Source organism: Hordeum vulgare, chromosome 7H, assembly GCF_904849725.1.
Source record: "Hordeum vulgare subsp. vulgare chromosome 7H, MorexV3_pseudomolecules_assembly, whole genome shotgun sequence".
NCBI lineage: Eukaryota > Viridiplantae > Streptophyta > Magnoliopsida > Poales > Poaceae > Hordeum > Hordeum vulgare.
This window is the reverse complement of record NC_058524.1, coordinates 584,042,761-584,060,948: the sequence shown is the minus strand read 5'-3', so window position 1 is coordinate 584,060,948 and position 18,188 is coordinate 584,042,761. Positions and strand designations below refer to the sequence as shown.

The window sequence follows — 18,188 nt, the reverse complement described above, 5'->3', positions numbered from 1 at the left end:
GCCACCAAAACCGTCCACCTCCTACACCCTTCAGATGAACTAGGAAGCTACCATGCTCTTCTCGTCCGTAATGCTGAGGCACGGTTGTATGCTTTGAATGCATTAAATGTGTCGCCTCTTGAAGGGATTGAAAACATACCAGTGGTCCGAGAATTTCAAGATGTCTTTCCAGAAGAACTTCCGGGGATTCCCCCTGCTCGAGCTGTCGAGTTTGTCATTGACTTGGTACCCGGTACCACTCCTATTGCCAAGCGTCCTTATAAAATGCCACCACATGAACTCCTTGAACTTAAGCAAGAAATTGACAACTCGCTCCGTCTGGGTTTCATCCGTCCGAGTTCCTCTGCTTGGGGAGCACCTTCTCTCTTTGTTAAGAAGAAGGATGGGACAAATCGATTGGTTCAAGACTATCGTCCTATCAACCAGGCCACTATTCAAAACAAATATCCTCTCCCGCGGATAAATGATTTGTATGATCAACTTGCTGGTTCCACCGTTTTCTCTAAGCTCGACCTGAGATTGGGATACCACCAGATCCGTGTTCGCAAGGAGGATATTCCAAAGATCGCCTTTGTTACTCGATATGGATCATACGAGTACACCGTCATGTCCTTCGGCTTAACCAATGCACCGGCAACTTTCTCTCGATTGATGAATTATATATTCATGGACTACCTCGACAAATTTGTTGTGGTATATCTGGATGATATTCTGGTGTTTTCGAAGAACAAAGAAGAGCATGCTGAACATCTTCGTCTTGTACTGGATAAGCTTCGGGAGCATAAACTCTATGCGAAGTATTCCAAATGTGAGTTTTGGCTAGACGAAGTGACTTACCTTGGTCATGTGATTTCCAAGGATGGTATTGCGGTCAACCCCGAACGAATTCAAGCTATTCTTGACTGGACTCCCCCGAAGAATGTCAAGCAAGTCAGAAGTTTTCTCGGACTCGCCAGCTATTGCCGTCGATTCGTCGCGAACTTCTCCAAGATTGCGAAGCCCTTAACCAACCTGCTTCACAAAGGTGTTAAGTATGAATGGACCGATAAATGCCAGGAAAGTTTCCAGGCGCTCAAGGACAAAATGACGTCGGCTCCAGTACTTGCTCCTCCAGATACGAAAAGGGATTTCGTCATATACTGTGATGCTTCTCGTCAAGGAATAGGTTGTGTCCTAATGCAGGATCGCAAGGTGATCGCTTATGCTTCACGTCAACTGCGTGCTCATGAAGAGAACTACCCAGTTCATGATCTCGAGCTTGCCGCAGTCATTCATGCATTGAAGGAATGGCGACAATACCTTGTCGGTAATCGCTGTGAAATCTACACCGACCATCAGAGTTTGAAGTACTTGTTCACTCAACCGGAGCTGAACCTGCGTCAACAAAGATGGATGGAGCGTATAGCAGATTTTGACTGTAGTATATCATATACCCCTGGCAAGGCTAATGTAATGGCTGATGCCTTAAGTCGCAAGTCATACTGCAACCACCTCCAGGTTCATCAGGTTCACGATCGCCTGCAAGAGGAATTCCGTAAGCTGAACCTCCACATTGTTCCTCAGTGTTACCTTGTTCCGCCTCCTGAAGAGTATCAGAAGATGAACCTTCGTGTTGTTAATCAGGGTTCCCTCAGTAACCTAGTGGTTGAACCAGATCTTGTGAGCTCCATAAAGAATATACAAAACTTTGACGATGATGTCGACAGGATTAAGAGCTATATTGCAAAGGGTAAACCCTCCTTTTTCACTGTTGATGAAGGTGGCGCCTTGTATTTCAAGGGTCGCCTATTCGTCCCAAATAAGAAGGAAAATCTCAGGATGACTGGGAAGGTGATGGAAGAGGCTCATGACACACCATTGTCTATTCACCCGGGTAGTACCAAGATGTACCAAGACATCCGACAAAGATTCTGGTGGCCCAATATGAAACAAGACATTGCACGCTATGTGGCAGAATGTGATATATGCCGGCGTATCAAAGCAGAACACCAAAAGCCTGCTGGAACTCTGCAGCCTATCTCTATTCCCGAGTGGAAGTGGGACCATGTTGAGATGGACTTCGTCACTGGTTTTCCCAGATCTCAGAAAGGTAATGATGCTATTCTTGTCGTCATTGATCGACTGTCCAAAGTTGCACATTTCCTGGCCGTCAAAGAAACGATTAATGCTAGTCAGCTAGCAGATCTTTATATGTCAAGAGTTGTTTCACTTCACGGTATTCCGTTGGTAATCAGTTCGGACCGTGGCAGCTTGTTCACTTCAAAATTCTGGGAAAGTTTTCAGAAGGCTATGGGGACTCATCTGTCCTTCAGCACTGCATTTCATCCTCAATCCCAGGGACAAGTTGAACGAGTCAACCAAATTCTCGAGGACATGCTTCGAGCTTGTGTCATATCTTTCGGTAAGAAATGGGAGGAATCTCTCCCGTATGCCGAGTTCTCTTACAACAATAGCTATCAAGCTAGTCTGAAGATGGCCCCTTTCGAAGTATTGTATGGGCGAAGGTGTCGAACTCCTCTGAATTGGTCAGAAACTGGGGAAGGATCACTCTTCGGTCCGGATATTATTCAACATGCCGAAGATCAAGTCCGCATTATTCATGAGAATCTGAAGGCTGCTCAGTCTCGTCAGAAGAGTCAGTATGACCGTCATCATCAAGATATGGTCTTTCAACCTGGCGAAAAGGCTTATCTTCGTGTCACACCAATGAGAGGTGCACACCGTTTCGGAATCAAGGGCAAGTTAGCTCCTCGTTATATTGGTCCTTTCACTGTTCTTGAAAGGCGTGGAAGAGTGGCTTATCAATTGGAACTGCCGGCGAACCTTTCTCAGGTTCAAGATGTCTTCCATGTTTCTCAGCTCCGTCGCTGCTTCAAGGACCCTATTCGAGCAGTGGATCACGATATGCTTGAGCTATAACAAGACCTCTCTTATAAAGAGCATCCGGTCCGCATTCTCGACCAAGCTGAACGTAAGACTCGTCGCAAGGTCACCAAGTTCCTTAAGGTGCAGTGGTCAAATCACTCTGAAGATGAAGCCACTTGGGAACGCGAGGATCATCTTCGTGATGAATACCCCGGGCTCTTTCTCTCTACCTCTTAATTCTCGGGACGAGAATTCTTGTTAGTAGGGAAGAATTGTGACATCCTCGACTTTTGCTACAGTGATTATTGTAATTAAGCTACAGTGATCAACAGCTAATGATGCCACGTCATCGGATTCCCATCTCAGACCCGCGTTGATTTGAGTTTTGTCCGGATTCAAAATTTGAAGACAAACGAAGAGTACGTTATGAGTTCATTGCAAATATTAAAAGAATATATATGTAAAAAAAGGAAAGTATTAAAGAAATAATAATGATAAAAGAAAGAAAAGAAAACTGAAAGAAAGAAATAATAAAAAGGGAAAAACAAAACAAAACAAAGCAACAAAAAAAAAAAACAACCCCACCCCCTCGCCGAGCTGGGCCAAAAAGGGCCCAACCGGCCAAACCCTAGCTCCCTGGCGAGGGAGCCGCCGCCCCCCTCGCTACTCCCTCCTCCCACGCCGCCGCCAGACTCCCCCTCGTGGGGGGGGGGGCACCCCACGACAGCGCCCCCCCACTCCCTCGTCTCGGCCCCCCTATCCCCACCGACACTCCTTCCCTCTCGTGACCCTCCCCATCCCGTGACTCTCTCCCTCGGCCACCCCATCTCGCCCCCTCCCCACGACCCCCTCTCCCTCCCGCAGATCCCCCTCTCTGCTCCCGCCGGCAGCCCTACCCACAGCCTCCTCCTCCCGCGGCGAGCCCCCTCCCTGGCCGGCGCGCCACCTCCTCCCGTGGCGAGCCTCCTCCCTGGCCGGCGAGCCCCACCTCGGCCGGCGGCCCCTCCTCCTTCCCGCCGGCGAGCCGCCCCCACCTCGGCCCTCCATCCCGCCGGCCGCCCCTCCGGGAGCCCCGTCGGCCTTCTCCCGCTCGGTCCGGGAGGGATCGGGCAGGGAGACCGGCCTCCCTCGGCCCCTTCACCACGCCGGCGAGCCCCTCCCCCACCGGGCCTCCCCTACGCCTCTTCCTCGCCGGATCCGGCCGGTTCCCCCTCGTCGGCGCGCCGTCACCGTCACCGCCTCGTTCGCCTCCACGCCGTCTCCACCGCCACCTTCGTGCGAACTCCGGCTTCATCGGGCCGTCTCGTCACCGTCGATGAGCCCCTCCTCGGGCTCCTCCCACCATGTCGATCTCCTCGCCGTCCCGGTTCCGTTCCGGCAAACGGGGCCTCGATCCGTCGACGGTAGACTCCGGTAGGAGGATTTGAACTTTCGGTTCTTCTAGGTGGAGTTAGCACAGAGTTCTTTGTCTGTGTTAACACAAAGAGAGATGAGAGTTTTGAGAGAAAAAAATAAAAAGAATAAATGATGTATTAAATGCGTATGTATGTATGTATGTATGAGATGTGATGTATGTATTTGCGTATATGGATATTTAGAGGAATACGGTATTTGCACGGTTAGGTATCTAATAAATAAAAAGATGAGTAAATAGCCTTGGGTCACTTACCGGTGGGGCCAATGCACCCGCTGTCTATGACAGGGAGGCCCCACGCGAGAGTTAATATAAATTTTAAAAATAATGTTTTTCTTAAATAAATAAATAAATAGATATATTAGTTAAAATAATTAATTAACATAATTAGAGTATGACACGTGGGTCCCTCGTTGAATTAATCTGATTAATAAATAATTAATCTTAATAAAAACTTGTGCCTATGACGTTCGGGACCCGCTGGTCAGTTGACCGGTCAAATGTAGATGTCAGCCTGACACCGCGATGATGTCATAATAGGATTTTATTAAATCATTTAAATCTGTTTTTAATTCCTAAATAATTAATAAAACTTTGAAAATTAATATTAAATAATCCGTAAGTCAGATCAAAATATTTTCAACATGAAAGTTGATCAGCAAAGCGAGACGAACCCGGATACACGGTCCATTCGTCTGTCACGCGTCCCTAGCATAGCAAACTTGGAACTTTTCCTCCGTTTCCAGTGTAACCGGTAGTAGCCCGAGACCCGGAAAATATCGTCAGATATTCTTCCGACCCGTCTATGACGGATGTTGCTGCGTTAGCTCATGTCTAGCCTGCATCTTTCCATGTCATGCTTTGTGTTGCATCGGTGCTATTATTTATTGTTTCTTCCCCCTCTTCTTACCGGTAGACCCCGAGACTGACGCTGCTGCCGGGTACATCTACGACCCTGCCGATCAGTCCTTTGCCGCAGAGCAGCAAGGCAAGCAAACTCCCCTTGATCATTCCTATATCGCCTATGTCTTTCTTCCTACTGCTTGCATTAGTATTTTGCTACTGTTGTAGTTAGCTCCTATATCTGATGCATAGCCTGTTTTTGATGAACTGCTACTTTCAGTCCTGTACTTTTAATATGCTTAGTATAGGTGGAGCAGTCATCCCCTCTGACCCCGTAGATCAGTTGCCCCGCTTGTTTTCAAATCTCGATCTCTGATCGACGAGCCAGACCCGACACAACACTTTCACCCCCTTCGTTGTACGAGCTACAGCGATACTATCGGGTACCGAGGGTGACACCTCTCTAAGTACTCCTGATGATATCTCTGTAGTATAGCTAGTCGGTCGTGGTTATCGAGGGTGATTCCTCTTTCACCATTCCCGATGATGTCTCTGTCGTGCCACCCCGCGAGTGTGGGACCCCCGAGGGTGATTCCTCTAAGCCCACCTTGACGGGTACATCGTTCGGAATCCAACGAGGGTGATACCTCGGATTCCCCCGATGTTACAACCACACAGTTACTCGACCATGTTACTGGGATCTTCGGTGATTAGTTGTAAGACGGGTGGATTCCCGCGAGACTGTGTTGCTGGCCTAATTAAAATGCTAATGGATTTGGGTATTTGATCTGGGTTGGTCGGAGACCTTTTCGCACTAACCGGCTACGCGAGAAGAATTATGGGTACTCGGCGTCGCGGTATCAGCCGAAGCTTTTCAGATGCCAGCAGTGTAGCGGCGCGCGCCCGAGTGGTCCCGAGATGCATCGCGCTTGTGATTAAGGGATGCTAGGACTGACGTCGGCCGCCCACGCCACGTGCAGGAGCGTGAAGGGGAACTGGGCCCATGAACCCTTTGTGCTTAGGATTTAGACCGGCGGGCTGGCCTCTCTGATTAGTCTTAGGTGGGGCTGCGACGTGTCGATATTCCGAGGCCGGGCAGGACCCAGAAAAGTATGTCCGGCCAGAGTGTTATCGAGCGTGACGAGACATGTGGTGCACCCCTGCAGGGATGAAAATTAACTATTCGGATAGCCGTGTCCACGGTTACAGGACGACTTGGAGTTGTGCCCCGATCTGATACAACTACAATTGTTACTTAAATGGAATTAGTTTGCCTCGGGATTGCTTCCTCGCAGGGAGTCGAGGGAGGATCTTTAGGCGTGACCTCACTTTAATATTGCTGCAACAATATGACTATTAATGTGTTACCCCTGTTCTACTCTCGTCTATTGCTGCAAGACCCTGAAGATGCTAGTCTTCGATAGGACTAGGCCTTCTCTCTCTATTCTCGCATTGCTGCAGTCAGTCCACATATAACCCCCTTCTGTGATACTGGTGCATAATTAGAATAGTTCTGATGTAAGACTTGCGAGTACTTTGGATGAGTACTCACCGCTGCTTTGCTCCCCCCTTGTTCCCTTGATCCGTTTGCTGCGACCAGATGATGAAGCCCAGGAGATGGAGGTCCCCGCCGCCGACGACTGCTACCCCGACGGTGCCTACTACTACGTGGAGGCCGCTGATGATCAGGAGTAGTTAGGAGGTTCCCAGGCAGGAGGCCTCGCCTCGTTCGATCGTTGTATCTTTTGTGCTAGCCTTCTCTAAGGCACCCCATGTTTTATGTCTGTACTCAGATATTTGTTGCTTCCGCTGACTCGTGTGTTTATCGAGCTTTTGTATTCTAGCCCTCGAGGCCCCTGGCTTGTAATATGAAGCTGATTTTATTTTATTTGTGTCTAGAGTTGTGTTGTGATATCTCCCCGTGAGTCCTTGGGTTTGATCGTACGCATTTGCGTGTATGATTAGCGTACGATTAAGCCGATGGCGTCACAGGCAATGGTGACATCTAGAGGTATATACTCATCGTTGTGTCATGAGGGGCCGTGATGGCACTACTAACGTGCCGAGCAAAAGCTTCACACTATGACGTCGATGAGGACGGCACCCGCAGGTGTCGCTCTTCCCTTAAGGATGGTGTTGTGGTTCTCCCCCTCATGCTAGGGTTCTTGGTGAAAATAATTGTCTATCTCGAACTCAACATCGGTGTCGCTTTGCATCGTTTCTCCTACTCGCGACGATATCGTGCAGCCTATGTGGGCTAAGGCGTATATTGGCGATGTATGCAAGCCTTTATGAGCTCTCTCTTGACCATGTAGTTGTTTTGTTTTCCGTCTTTGGCATTTTTTGGTGAGATATATGTTGTCCGATTATCGTGGAATATGCTATGTAACAGGGTTAGTTCACTACCTTATATCTTTCGATCATGTATTTTGGTTCCTGCTTTATCTTTAAAGTGGAGCGAAAGCTGTTTCGTGAAAGACTCAAAGGTCTAAAACATTTTTCGAGAAACAGGGGAACAATGTCGCCGCCTTATCTCCCAACCCCTTGTCATCATCCTTATCTTAATACGTTTAGATACATGACGGTGGAAATTCTATCTAAAGCTCATTACATCTAATTTTTTTTCTAAAAACTTATTACATAAGATAGTCGACCAAATGCACCACATCATGGGCTGGCCCACCATGGTCGAAGATGAGAATAATGCATCGAAGAGGATGACCAAATCATATTTCGCTGCATTATATGGACTCTTGGTAGTTTTAGTTTCTCCTAAAACAATGGTACCATTTGTTTAAGTTGAATATTATTTCAGTGTTGCAAGGTAACAACCGCTAGAACAAAAAATGTAATTTATTATGTCTAGCACATTGTGGTTCTGAGTAGCTGTCTTTTGGTTTAAGGAATATGTGTCTTTGTGGTCACTTGCGAAAAAAATGTTGCAATTTAACACTTCGTGGGAAAAAAATCCCTTGCCAAAATACTACAAACCCTCTCGAGGCTCATTATTTTTTCCTTTGCCTAAATATACCACAGACCATTACATATACAATGTTGATATCTTTTTTAGGTGAGAAAATAGATGAAGCGAGTGTTCAAGAGTTAATATTGTTGGCGGACATGTCTTGAGCAAACAACTAAAAGAAACATACACTATGCTTGACAAACGATTCCATGACCTCATAGATGCCTAAGGTATGTAACTATGTAAGTTGAACTAGTTGCGTGAGTCATACCTGAAACTTATTTGAGTTTCTTCTGATCTCTCTTATGCATGATTTCATATCCTTGTAATTCTCTTCGAGTTGTGGTTTTTGTCTGGCCAACTAGATCTATGATTCTTGCAATGGGAGAAGTGCTTGGTTTTGGGTTCATACCGTGCGGTGACCTCACCCAGTGACATAAGGGGTAGCGAGGCACGTATTGTGTTGTTGCCATCAAGGGTAAAAAGATGGGGTTTTCATCATTGGTTTGAGATTATCCCTCTACATCATGTCATCTTGCTTAAAGCGTTACTCTGTTCGTCATGAACTCAATACACTAGATGCATGCTGGATAGCGGTTGATGTGTGGAGTAATAGTAGTAGATGCAGAAAGTATCGGTCTACTTGTCTCGGACGTGATGCCTATATGCTAGATCATTGCCTTAGATATCGTCATGACTTTGTGCGGTTCTACCAATTGCTCGACAGTAATTTGTTCAGCCACCGTGGTATTTGCTATTATGAGAGAAGCCTCTAGTGAACACTATGGCCTCCAGGGTCTACTCCACACCATATTTTCAGCCTTACACTTTTTACTTCGTTGCACTTTCCGCCTTCAGATCTCACTTTGCAAACAATCTTGAAGGGATTGACAACCTCTTTGAAGCGTTGGGTGCAAGTTTGTTTGTGTTTGTGCAGGTACTTTGGACTTTACGAGGCCCTCCTTCTGGATCGATACCTTGGTTCTCAAACTGAGGGAAATACTTGTTGTTCTTGTGCTGCATCACCCTTTCCTCTTCAAGGGAAAAACCGACGCAAACCAGAGAAGTAACAAGAAGAATTCCTACGCGTCAGGGAAGGACTTTTGTTGCCGCAAGAATTATCCCCTCCTCTTCGGAAAAAAAATCAACGCACTTTACAAGTATTAGAGGTGCACGACGGAGAAGGTTCTGGGTGGCAAGTCGAGGGGAGGGGTTGGACAGAAGTGGGTGTGCGCGGGTGACACGCGGCTTTAAAAGTCCATTAGTATGCACGTGACGAGTATGGGAAACCGCGAGGTGAGTACTCCCGCCCGTGCGTGAAAGAACCGACATGACCACGATGTGACTACTCATGCATGCAAACCCACACACAACCGATTATGAGAGCGTCACGTGGCAGAGTGTGTCCCATTTGTGAGTAACAATGGAGGCTAACGTTCAACCCCCTTGACCAATGGAAAAAGCCCGTTTGGGGCATTTTGTGAGGGTGAGTGACACAGTGAAGGAAAAAAATGAGCAAAAATAGCTGGTTTGGGAAAAAGTGAGGAGGACAAAGTAATGAGGGCGCAAAAATAGAAAACCTTAAGTAAAAGTGTTTGAATGGATACTTTGCTAAATATCAAAAGAAGCATGAATCCATACACAACACCAACACGAAGAGAATATTATTCATAGATAATCTGATCATAAATCCACAATTCATCGGATCTCGACAAACACACCGCAAAAGAAGATTACATCGGATAGATCTCCATGAAGATCATGGAGAACTTTGTATTGAAGATCCAAGAGAGAGAAGAAGCCATCTAGTTACTAGCTATGGACCCGTAGGTCTATGGTGAACTACTCACGCATCATCGGAGAGGTCATGGTGTTGATGAAGAAGCACTCCGTGTCCGAATCCCCCCTCCGGCAGGGCACCAGGACGTGCCCCAGATGGGATCTTGCGAAGACAGAAGCTTGCGGCGGCAGAAAAGTAATTGCGGTCGTCTCTTGATTTTTTTTGGGAATATTTGGGATAGGCGCAAGACCTAGGTCAGGGGACCTCCAGGGGGCCCACAAGCCTGTATGGCGCGCCCCCCTGGCCACGGGGTGGGGGCTTGTGGGGCCCCTAGGGCTCTTCTGACTTGGCTCCCAAGTCCTCCGATCTTCTTCCGTTCCAGAAAAAAATCTTTTCGGTGATTTTCTTCCGTTTGGACTCCGTTTCAAAATCTCCTCTGAAAGGGGTCAAAAACATGGAAAAAACAGAAACTGCCACTTGACACTGAGTTAATAAGTTAGTCCGAGAAAATAAATAAAAGGCATGCAAAACATCCAAAGTTTGACAAGATAATAACATGAAAGCATAAAAAATTATATATACGCTGGAGACGTATCAATAATGCATCACAGTAAAGGTAAGTATTTTTTCTCTATGAGAAGCAAGGTTATCGAACAAATAGCAGAACCATGCAAATTCTCGTCTTCAGCGCCTACATACAAAAGAGAACACACTTGCACCCAACATGGATAAGAGGGTTGCCAATCCCCTTGAGCTCGTTACTTGCAAGCGATAAGTATTGATAAATAGATAATGTAAATTACAAATAAAAATAAAACAAATAACGATGACAAGGTATATAATGTTTTCGTAAATATATCTGCGAGGAGACACCGAGTCCATATTTTCGACAAACAAATTATTGTTGGATAATTGATAAAAAAGCGCATAGTTATACAATATTTTTTCATGACAATGATCATGTATATAGGCATCACATCCATTAACAAGTAGATCGACTTCTGTCTGCATCGACTATTATTACTTCATGCATCGACGCTATCTAGCAAACATCTAGAGTAATAAGTAAAAACAAAATAATGCTTGAAGGATGATGACATGACGTAGATAAAATAAATCCAATTAATATGAATGAACCCCGTCGGGGTTGTCCTACACGTTAGTAAGTAAGCACACGTATGACTGCGATGTCGATGACAGGGGTGTCCCACACATCGGTAACCGTACCAAGTAAGAACAAAGACTTTGAACCAACGGCAAACTCCCGTTGGGCTTTTGTAAGGATGGGCCGTGCGATAGAGGGAAAAAGTGATGACTACAAAGGAGCGTCAATAAAAATGAGGAGGGCATAGCAATGAGGGGCATGAAAATAAAAACCCCTCTACTTAATTATTGTTTGTCCAAGAACCATCTTTATAAGTGTGTGTTCAATTCTATAGTATGTATGTTATTTGAGCATATTATACTATTTATATCTTCCTATTTAAATCCGTTGTGCCTAAATAGTATGAAATGAGCAATGTTGAATCCTTGGATGAAGGGTAACATAATAGTCCCTCCATTTTGGTATAAAGGCCACCCTGTTTTTTGTGACAAATTTTGAATTATAATTTTGGTTAGCCAAAATACAAATTAAATGTTATCGTAAATATACCATCGAAAAGTTTTTTGATATGGGCATCCAGTGAAAATTTACGACACACAACTCATCTTTTGTTAGTAAAAATAAGGGTCCAAGTTAGACATACAAATGTGAAGTGACCTTATATAAGGGAGTGGAGGAAGTAATATTTTTTTGAAGAGTTGTTTTGAGACATATATTTATATTTTGGACGTGGCTAGTGGGCGCCCGAGCGCTTGTTGGTAGGATCGAGCGATCTTCCTAATATGGAAGGAGCAGCTGGCACGTCCTACGCAGTCCACCAAAAAAAGGAATCTTATCCTCACATGAATTTATTTGAGGGTTCAAAAAGTTTAAAAACAGTAACTTTTGATTTAAGGATCAAAATTCAGTTTTGTTTTCACACTTGGGTTTCTTGTGAGAAGTTGTGCAAAACTAGATCTCATATTAATAGGTTTCAGTGAACTTTTTTCCAAGGCTACTTTGGGTACGATGGAGGCAATTTTAGTGTTACAGAAAAACAACTTCATCTACACGGCTAAATAAACAAATATATTCACTAGTACTAGACAATCACCTTAATCACTACTAATAAACAATGACCATCATCACAAACTGCTTAAATAGATCGTAAACTAAGCCTACTAAAGAGAGCAGCCTCAAATTTACTAAACTATCACCATCATCATACCATTCTACAATGCAGAACACAAATAAAAAATATGTTAATGATTCTTACCGGCTGAGCACAAACTAAAAACCTCCTCTCTGTGTCAAATCCTTCAAATGCTACACAACGCTCTGCTGATAGTCGATGCTCCACGCTAACTCTACCACTGACATGGTATTGGATCCCGTCAGAGGAAGAGTTCATGTCCTGCAGGCTGGACAAGTCGTTGCTACTCTCATCCTCGAAGACCATGGCGCGGCGGCGATGGTGGCGGTGGACTGCACGGCGACCGGCGACTAGCGGGACAGAGACGAGGGAGAGGAGAAGAGAGGAAGGGAGTGTGGCGTCTGGCTCGATCGACCCGGCCTAACCGAGTCCTTTAGGACGAGCGACCGAGCACCTCGTCCGACTCAGCGCGGCGGGCGCTACGCCAGCGTGTCACCCTACCAGCGGGCCCCAATGGTCAGATACGTTGTTGGGTTTAGTACCACATCGGTTGTGGGAGGAGACATAACACGACTTATAAGGGTGAGGGTGTCCCCTCCTAACAGACTAGTCTTTTGGGGGGAGAGGGCCCAAGGCCTGTCATAAGTCGGTGTTGCTCTCCGGTTGGGCCTGTTGACGCATGTGGGTCGGAAACGCTGGTGTTAGCGGCCCCGGGATTGTGTAACAATTCGTATCTGAGCCCAGGTGCCCTGAATAAATCTCGGTGGACTCACGAGTCGTCGGTCATGGTAGATGGGTTGGAACGCTGGTGTTAGCGGGCCCATGGGTGACCGATGTGTGAGGGGGGGATTGTTGGGTTTAGTACCACATCGGTTGTGGGAGGAGACATAACACGACTTATAAGGGTGAGGGTGTCCCCTCCTAACAGGCTAGTATTTTGAGGGGAGAGGGCCCAAGGCCTGTCATAAGTCGGTGTTGCTCTTCGGTTGGGCCTGTTGACGCATGTGGATCGGAAACGCTGGTGTTAACGGAACCGGGATTGCGTAACATACGTGGTCAATACATGTTTATACGGCTGTCAACCCGTTTCGCAACACTTAGCCTTACAGTTGGTACTGACATGCAAAAAAACGACCATTGATACCGATGTGTTACAACGTATTGAAATGTGATATTTCCATGCAATTAACTTCGAATATCACATCTGCCGCATTAACGTATGTAGGTGCTAGTCGAAACTCTTGATGCAAAATAGTGTTAATTTGTGCGTTCTTGCAATGTAAGATTACTCTACTTTTTAGGAAAAGAAGAAAATTTGTCGAAACACAGTTCAATATGCTATATAATTAAATCTTAGGGCAAAGTATGCTGTTAATTTTGTTGGATCAACTAGGACCAATCCGAGCACCCACATTAAAGTAAAATAAATCATCGCAAAAAAAAAGTCAAGAACAATGAGGACATTGCTACTGATATAAAAATATGTACATGGAGTATGTATCAATTGGTGGCTAGTCCCCCAAAAAATCTTATATAAAGAGTTTTCTGATGTTTATTTTAAAGGCCCATGTTCTAATTTCGCTCTTGGCTCCCCAAAATTTCAGGACGGACCGACCCTGTAAATAGGTTTTCCACATTACAATGGAACTAAGAAATCATTTAGGCTTGGAGGTTAATCATAAATCCGGAGTGTCTTTGTGCTCGTATTTTAAAGGCGAAATATTATCCAAGTAGAGAGTTATTATATGCAGGGCCAAAAAATGGATCCTCCTTTACATGGCAGAGCTTGGTAGCAGGATTGAATACCTTCAAGAGGGGGTATATTTGGAGAATTGGATTGGGAGAGAATGTGAATATATGGACTGATCCATGGATCCCATCCAGCCTGGACAGGGGAGTGATAACCCCGCGTGGGCACACGTTATTGTCAAAGGTAGCAGATTTAATTGATCCAGTAACAGGCCAGTGGGATGAACAATTGATACGGGATATTTTCTATCCTGTGGATGTTCCTAGAATTTTGCAAATACCTCTAAATTTCCAAGCCTTTGATGATTTCATTGCATGTCACTTGACAAAGCACGGAAGATTCACGGTGAAGAGTGCTTATCACGAGGAGTGGTCACATAAATACAGAGGTAACTATCACCCAAACTTATCGTCTACTAGTAACATGCAAGCAGCGATCTGGAAGGAGGTTTGGGAGCTCCGCCGTCGGTCCTCGCCAGCTCGCCGACGAGATCCAGCCCCTCGCCGGATCCCCACCTCGCCGGATCGCCGGATCCCCACCTCGCGCGGCGAACGAGGAGGTGTGTGGCGCAGACGCCGGGGAGCTTCTCTGCCTCGCTGGAGATGCATCCCTGCTCTCGCGCCCGACTGTTCGTTGAGCATGGATCCCGACTTGTTGCAAAAAATTCTTCCGTAAAAATACCTATGTTACAGAAAGACGAAGAAAAAAAATTCTGCAACAAGCAAATTGTTTCTGAAACTCGACCGTTGTTTCAGGAATTAACGGATCCAAAGTTTATTTCTTGCAACAAAGCGAAAGTTTCTGCAACTCGAGCGTCGTTTCAGGAAATAACTACTGACCATGCGGCGGGGATGTGGGGCGTTAGATCGACATCCGACGGCTAGCTAGGTGACGGATAATTTTTAAAAATCATCCTACTGACTCGTAGCGTTCCCCTTGAGCAAAACGGTTTCCACGTTACAATGGGACTAAGAAATCATTTAAACTTTTCATTTGTCTCTTTCTACTTTGGTTCTGCATGGCCAAATGGTCATTCCATCACGATCCCAGTTCCCAGCCGACACACACACCCATCCAAGATCGATCGAACACACCCTAGTTAGTCACTCACGTCCACGAGGCGGCTCAAGGAAGCCGTGGTCAACGCACTGCGCAACCGCGTCCCTGAGGATGTCCCCGGCGTCGTGCCCGAACCTGAACCCCAGATCCAGCAGCCGCTTCGACGACACCACGGTCGCCGGGCTCGCACCGCCGAGATCATCACCCAACCTGCATCAAAACAACTTCACCTGAGACCAGACCACAGAAACGCCTGAAAAATGGAGCTCTGCGTGAGATCACAGATCAGTGGCGTGCCTCTTTTCCGGGTTGAACGGGGTGTAGTGCGAGGCGAGGAGCCGGGCGATGCGGGCCGTCGTGTGGCTGCCTCCGGCGCAGATGTACCGCCCCTCTGCCGCCGGCGCGTCCGCCAGGAAGAGGTGCGCGTCGCACGCGTCCTGGACGTGCGCCAGCGGCACGCACCCGAACCGCGCGTGCACCGACGCCAGCAGCGCGCTCAGCTTCGGGTCACCTGCGACGCAGGCAGAGCAAGCAACCTGGAGTCAGCCAGGACACGGGAGAGAAGCGGTCGGCCATTGTGGTGATGGTGCTCAGCTACGTACGTACGTGTTACCGGGGACAGGAGGAGCTGGACGCTGGTGGGCACGGCCGGCGTCAGGAACGGGCCGGCGACCGTCGGCAGGACGGCGGACACAAGGGGGAGGCCGTTCTCCCGCGCGAACCCGAACGCGGCCTCCTCCGCCAGCCGCTTGGACAGGATGTAGACCCAGCCGATGGGCTTGGCGGCCCAGACGTCGTCGAGGTCCCGGAGGCACGACTCGTCCACGGCCGCCGCCTCCGCGCCGGCCGCCGCCAGCGTGCTGACGGAGGACGTGAAGACGACCCGCCGGACGGTCCCGGCGCGGACGCAGGAGCGCAGCACGTTGATGGTGCCCCTCGTCGCCGGCTCCAGCACCTGCGACCTCACGCGCTCCTCTGCAAGTTGCAAGTAGCCAAGGACACGTACGTGGTCACTATAGGCTATAGCAATAGCAATAGCTAGTTCGATCCACCAACGGTGCTCGATCTCTCTGTCTGGTCAATGCTCAATGCTAGATCCTACTATCACGTAAAAGTAGTGCCTACTTGTGCAAGAGCTGGTTTTTTTCCGCACTAACTAAACTTGGTCAAATGGCCTACAGATCCAGATTTAGCAGAGACGATCGACTGTGTAATCAGCAGCATATCATGTATCAAGGAGGGAGTAATAAGTCAACACTTGGGGGGCGCGCGGCTTACCGGCGTCGTGGTGGTCCGGCGATAGGTGGAGGTCCATGGAGGCGGCGACGTGGAAGAGCGTGGCGCAGCCGGCGAGGGCGTCGTCGAAGCTCCCTTCCTCGGCCATGTCCGCCCTGAACACCCTGAGCCGCTCCTTCCCCTCCACCGCCGACAGCATCCGCCGCGCCTTGGCTGACGTACGTACGGGCACACACACGGAGCAGCACACACCACCTCAGCCATGCATGGGCACATACGTCGACGATCGACCTTGAAAGAAGTGTGTACGTAGAGCATAGCTATACCTGGGTCCCTGGCCGTGGCGTGGACGCGGCGGCCACGCAGCAGCAGGGTGCGGACGAGCCAGGAGCCGACGTAGCCGGTGGCTCCCGTCACACACACCGGCTGGTCCTTCTCCGGCGAGGCACCGCCGCCGGCGACGCTGCCCATCTCGATCGATCTCGCGCCCGCGTCCCCTAGCTTGCTGCCGTTCGGCGCGAGGGTGCTGGATCGATGCGGACGGGAGCGAAAGCGGAGGACAGCAGGTGCATGGAACCATGGAAGACAGCTAAGCTGCAGGTTGTTAGCGCAGTGCTGCAGCTCCACTTACTACTTATATGGAAGGAGACAAATGGTAGTGATGAGGTGAGCACCGTGCAGCCGACACTCGCTGAGCGTCCAGAGAGGATCGTCACGTCACCCTGGACGTGCATGGGACGACATGGCCAAGATCGAGCCGTTTGGGTGGGTTGTTCTCTTCTCCCGTCGTCCGGATGCAAGTGCTCAAGTGCAAGTCCACGTGCAGCACCACGGCGGCGACGTCCGTCCGGCGCCACCGACCCGGGCTCGCCGGCAAAGCCAGCCAAAGAGCTGAAATGGATGTGCGCCTTTTCGTTGTGGTTGTGGGTGCGCAGATCTGTCGATGTGACACCGATCTCCTGGTGATGTTGGGTTGTTGGTGCTGTCCACGCGATCCGCGTCCGGACTTATCCTTGATTTATTTTTCCCACTCGCCGCCGTGACGTTGCCGGCAGGGCGACACGATCGACACCACCGAAGCCCGACACATGCACATCCCAAACAGTTCTGGATGGCACGTCGTGGCGGAGCACGTACGCCACGGCACAGGGCACCGGCGAGGACGGGCTCAAGCCGAGGGCTGGTGAGGATCGAGCCTGCAAGAGATGGTCAACCGTGCACAGTGTTCCTTTTGGCTTTTGTCCGCTCCATCTTTCAAGCGATTCAGGTGAGATTCTATGCAAATCTAAATTTTTTATTCATTCCCGTGATTTAGGAGGCTTGGGAGGGGGGGGGGGGGGGGGGGCACCACGACTCCTCTCTTTTCGAGAATTCATACATTCCTGATATGAAAAGTTGTCTTTTGAACACAGACCGAGGTTAATTTTTAATGAGAAAATAAAACACCTAACAACGCATCTTCACATATCATTAACTACGAGGTCACACTTTCATTCTGGGATGCCAGAAGAATCGTACCATCCGAGCCTTTTTTTCAAAAAAATAAATAAATCAAAGGTATGAAGAAAGCAACAGTAAATAGGATTTTCCTATTTCTTTCTTTCTTAGGAAGAAAGTACATTTTGTTTTCCTTAAATGGGAGCATAGCAGGTAACCGCGGGTAGCTATTACATTAAGATTTTCATATCTTTTACTTTTCTATAGATGCACCAAGCTTGATTGAACAGTTTGTGAAGATGATTCTGAAGAAGTCATTTTGATCCCAACCGCGAGCTTGAGGAATAGAAAAACATTTTTTACATTGTAGGCCATTGATCATCGCGAGTGATCACCTTTTAACTACCGAGTAATCCCTCGATTCCAAAATATTTATGAAATGTTAAGTTTGTCTCATTGTCTGAAGAAAAAATATAGCGAAATGGAGTTTTTTTTAACCTGAGCTCACATGCTCTATGAAGTAAAATCCAAAAAATAGTGAAGGAAACTAAAAGAATTCTGAATTTATTTTAATGAAAAACATCGATGAATGTTTCAGTTAC

The 18,188-nt window shown here is 47.7% G+C and overlaps 1 protein-coding gene across 1 annotated transcript; it reads right to left on the bottom strand.

The window, feature by feature from the left end:
• Positions 1-14,803: 14,803 nt before the first annotated feature.
• On the bottom strand, positions 14,804-17,078 carry LOC123410532 (putative anthocyanidin reductase). The gene is made up of 5 exons (XM_045103480.1): positions 16,476-17,078; positions 16,192-16,362; positions 15,520-15,888; positions 15,211-15,424; positions 14,804-15,123 (listed from the first exon to the last, which is right to left on the bottom strand). Exons 1-5 carry the CDS (start codon positions 16,618-16,620, stop codon positions 14,958-14,960), a joined length of 1,065 nt encoding a protein of 354 aa, XP_044959415.1. The 5' UTR covers positions 16,621-17,078; the 3' UTR covers positions 14,804-14,957.
• Positions 17,079-18,188: the final 1,110 nt, after the last annotated feature.

Excerpts from the sequence above, each read along its gene's own strand:
- LOC123410532 (XM_045103480.1), bottom strand. The coding sequence starts at position 16,620 with ATGGGCAGCGTCGCCGGCGGCGGTGCCTCGCCGGAGAAGGACCAGCCG. Across the intron at positions 16,363-16,475 it reads CGCCACGGCCAGGGACCCAG|CCAAGGCGCGGCGGATGCTG; the intron begins GTATAGCTATGC and ends TACGTACGTCAG. Across the intron at positions 15,889-16,191 it reads GCCGGACCACCACGACGCCG|AGGAGCGCGTGAGGTCGCAG; the intron begins GTAAGCCGCGCG and ends TGCAACTTGCAG.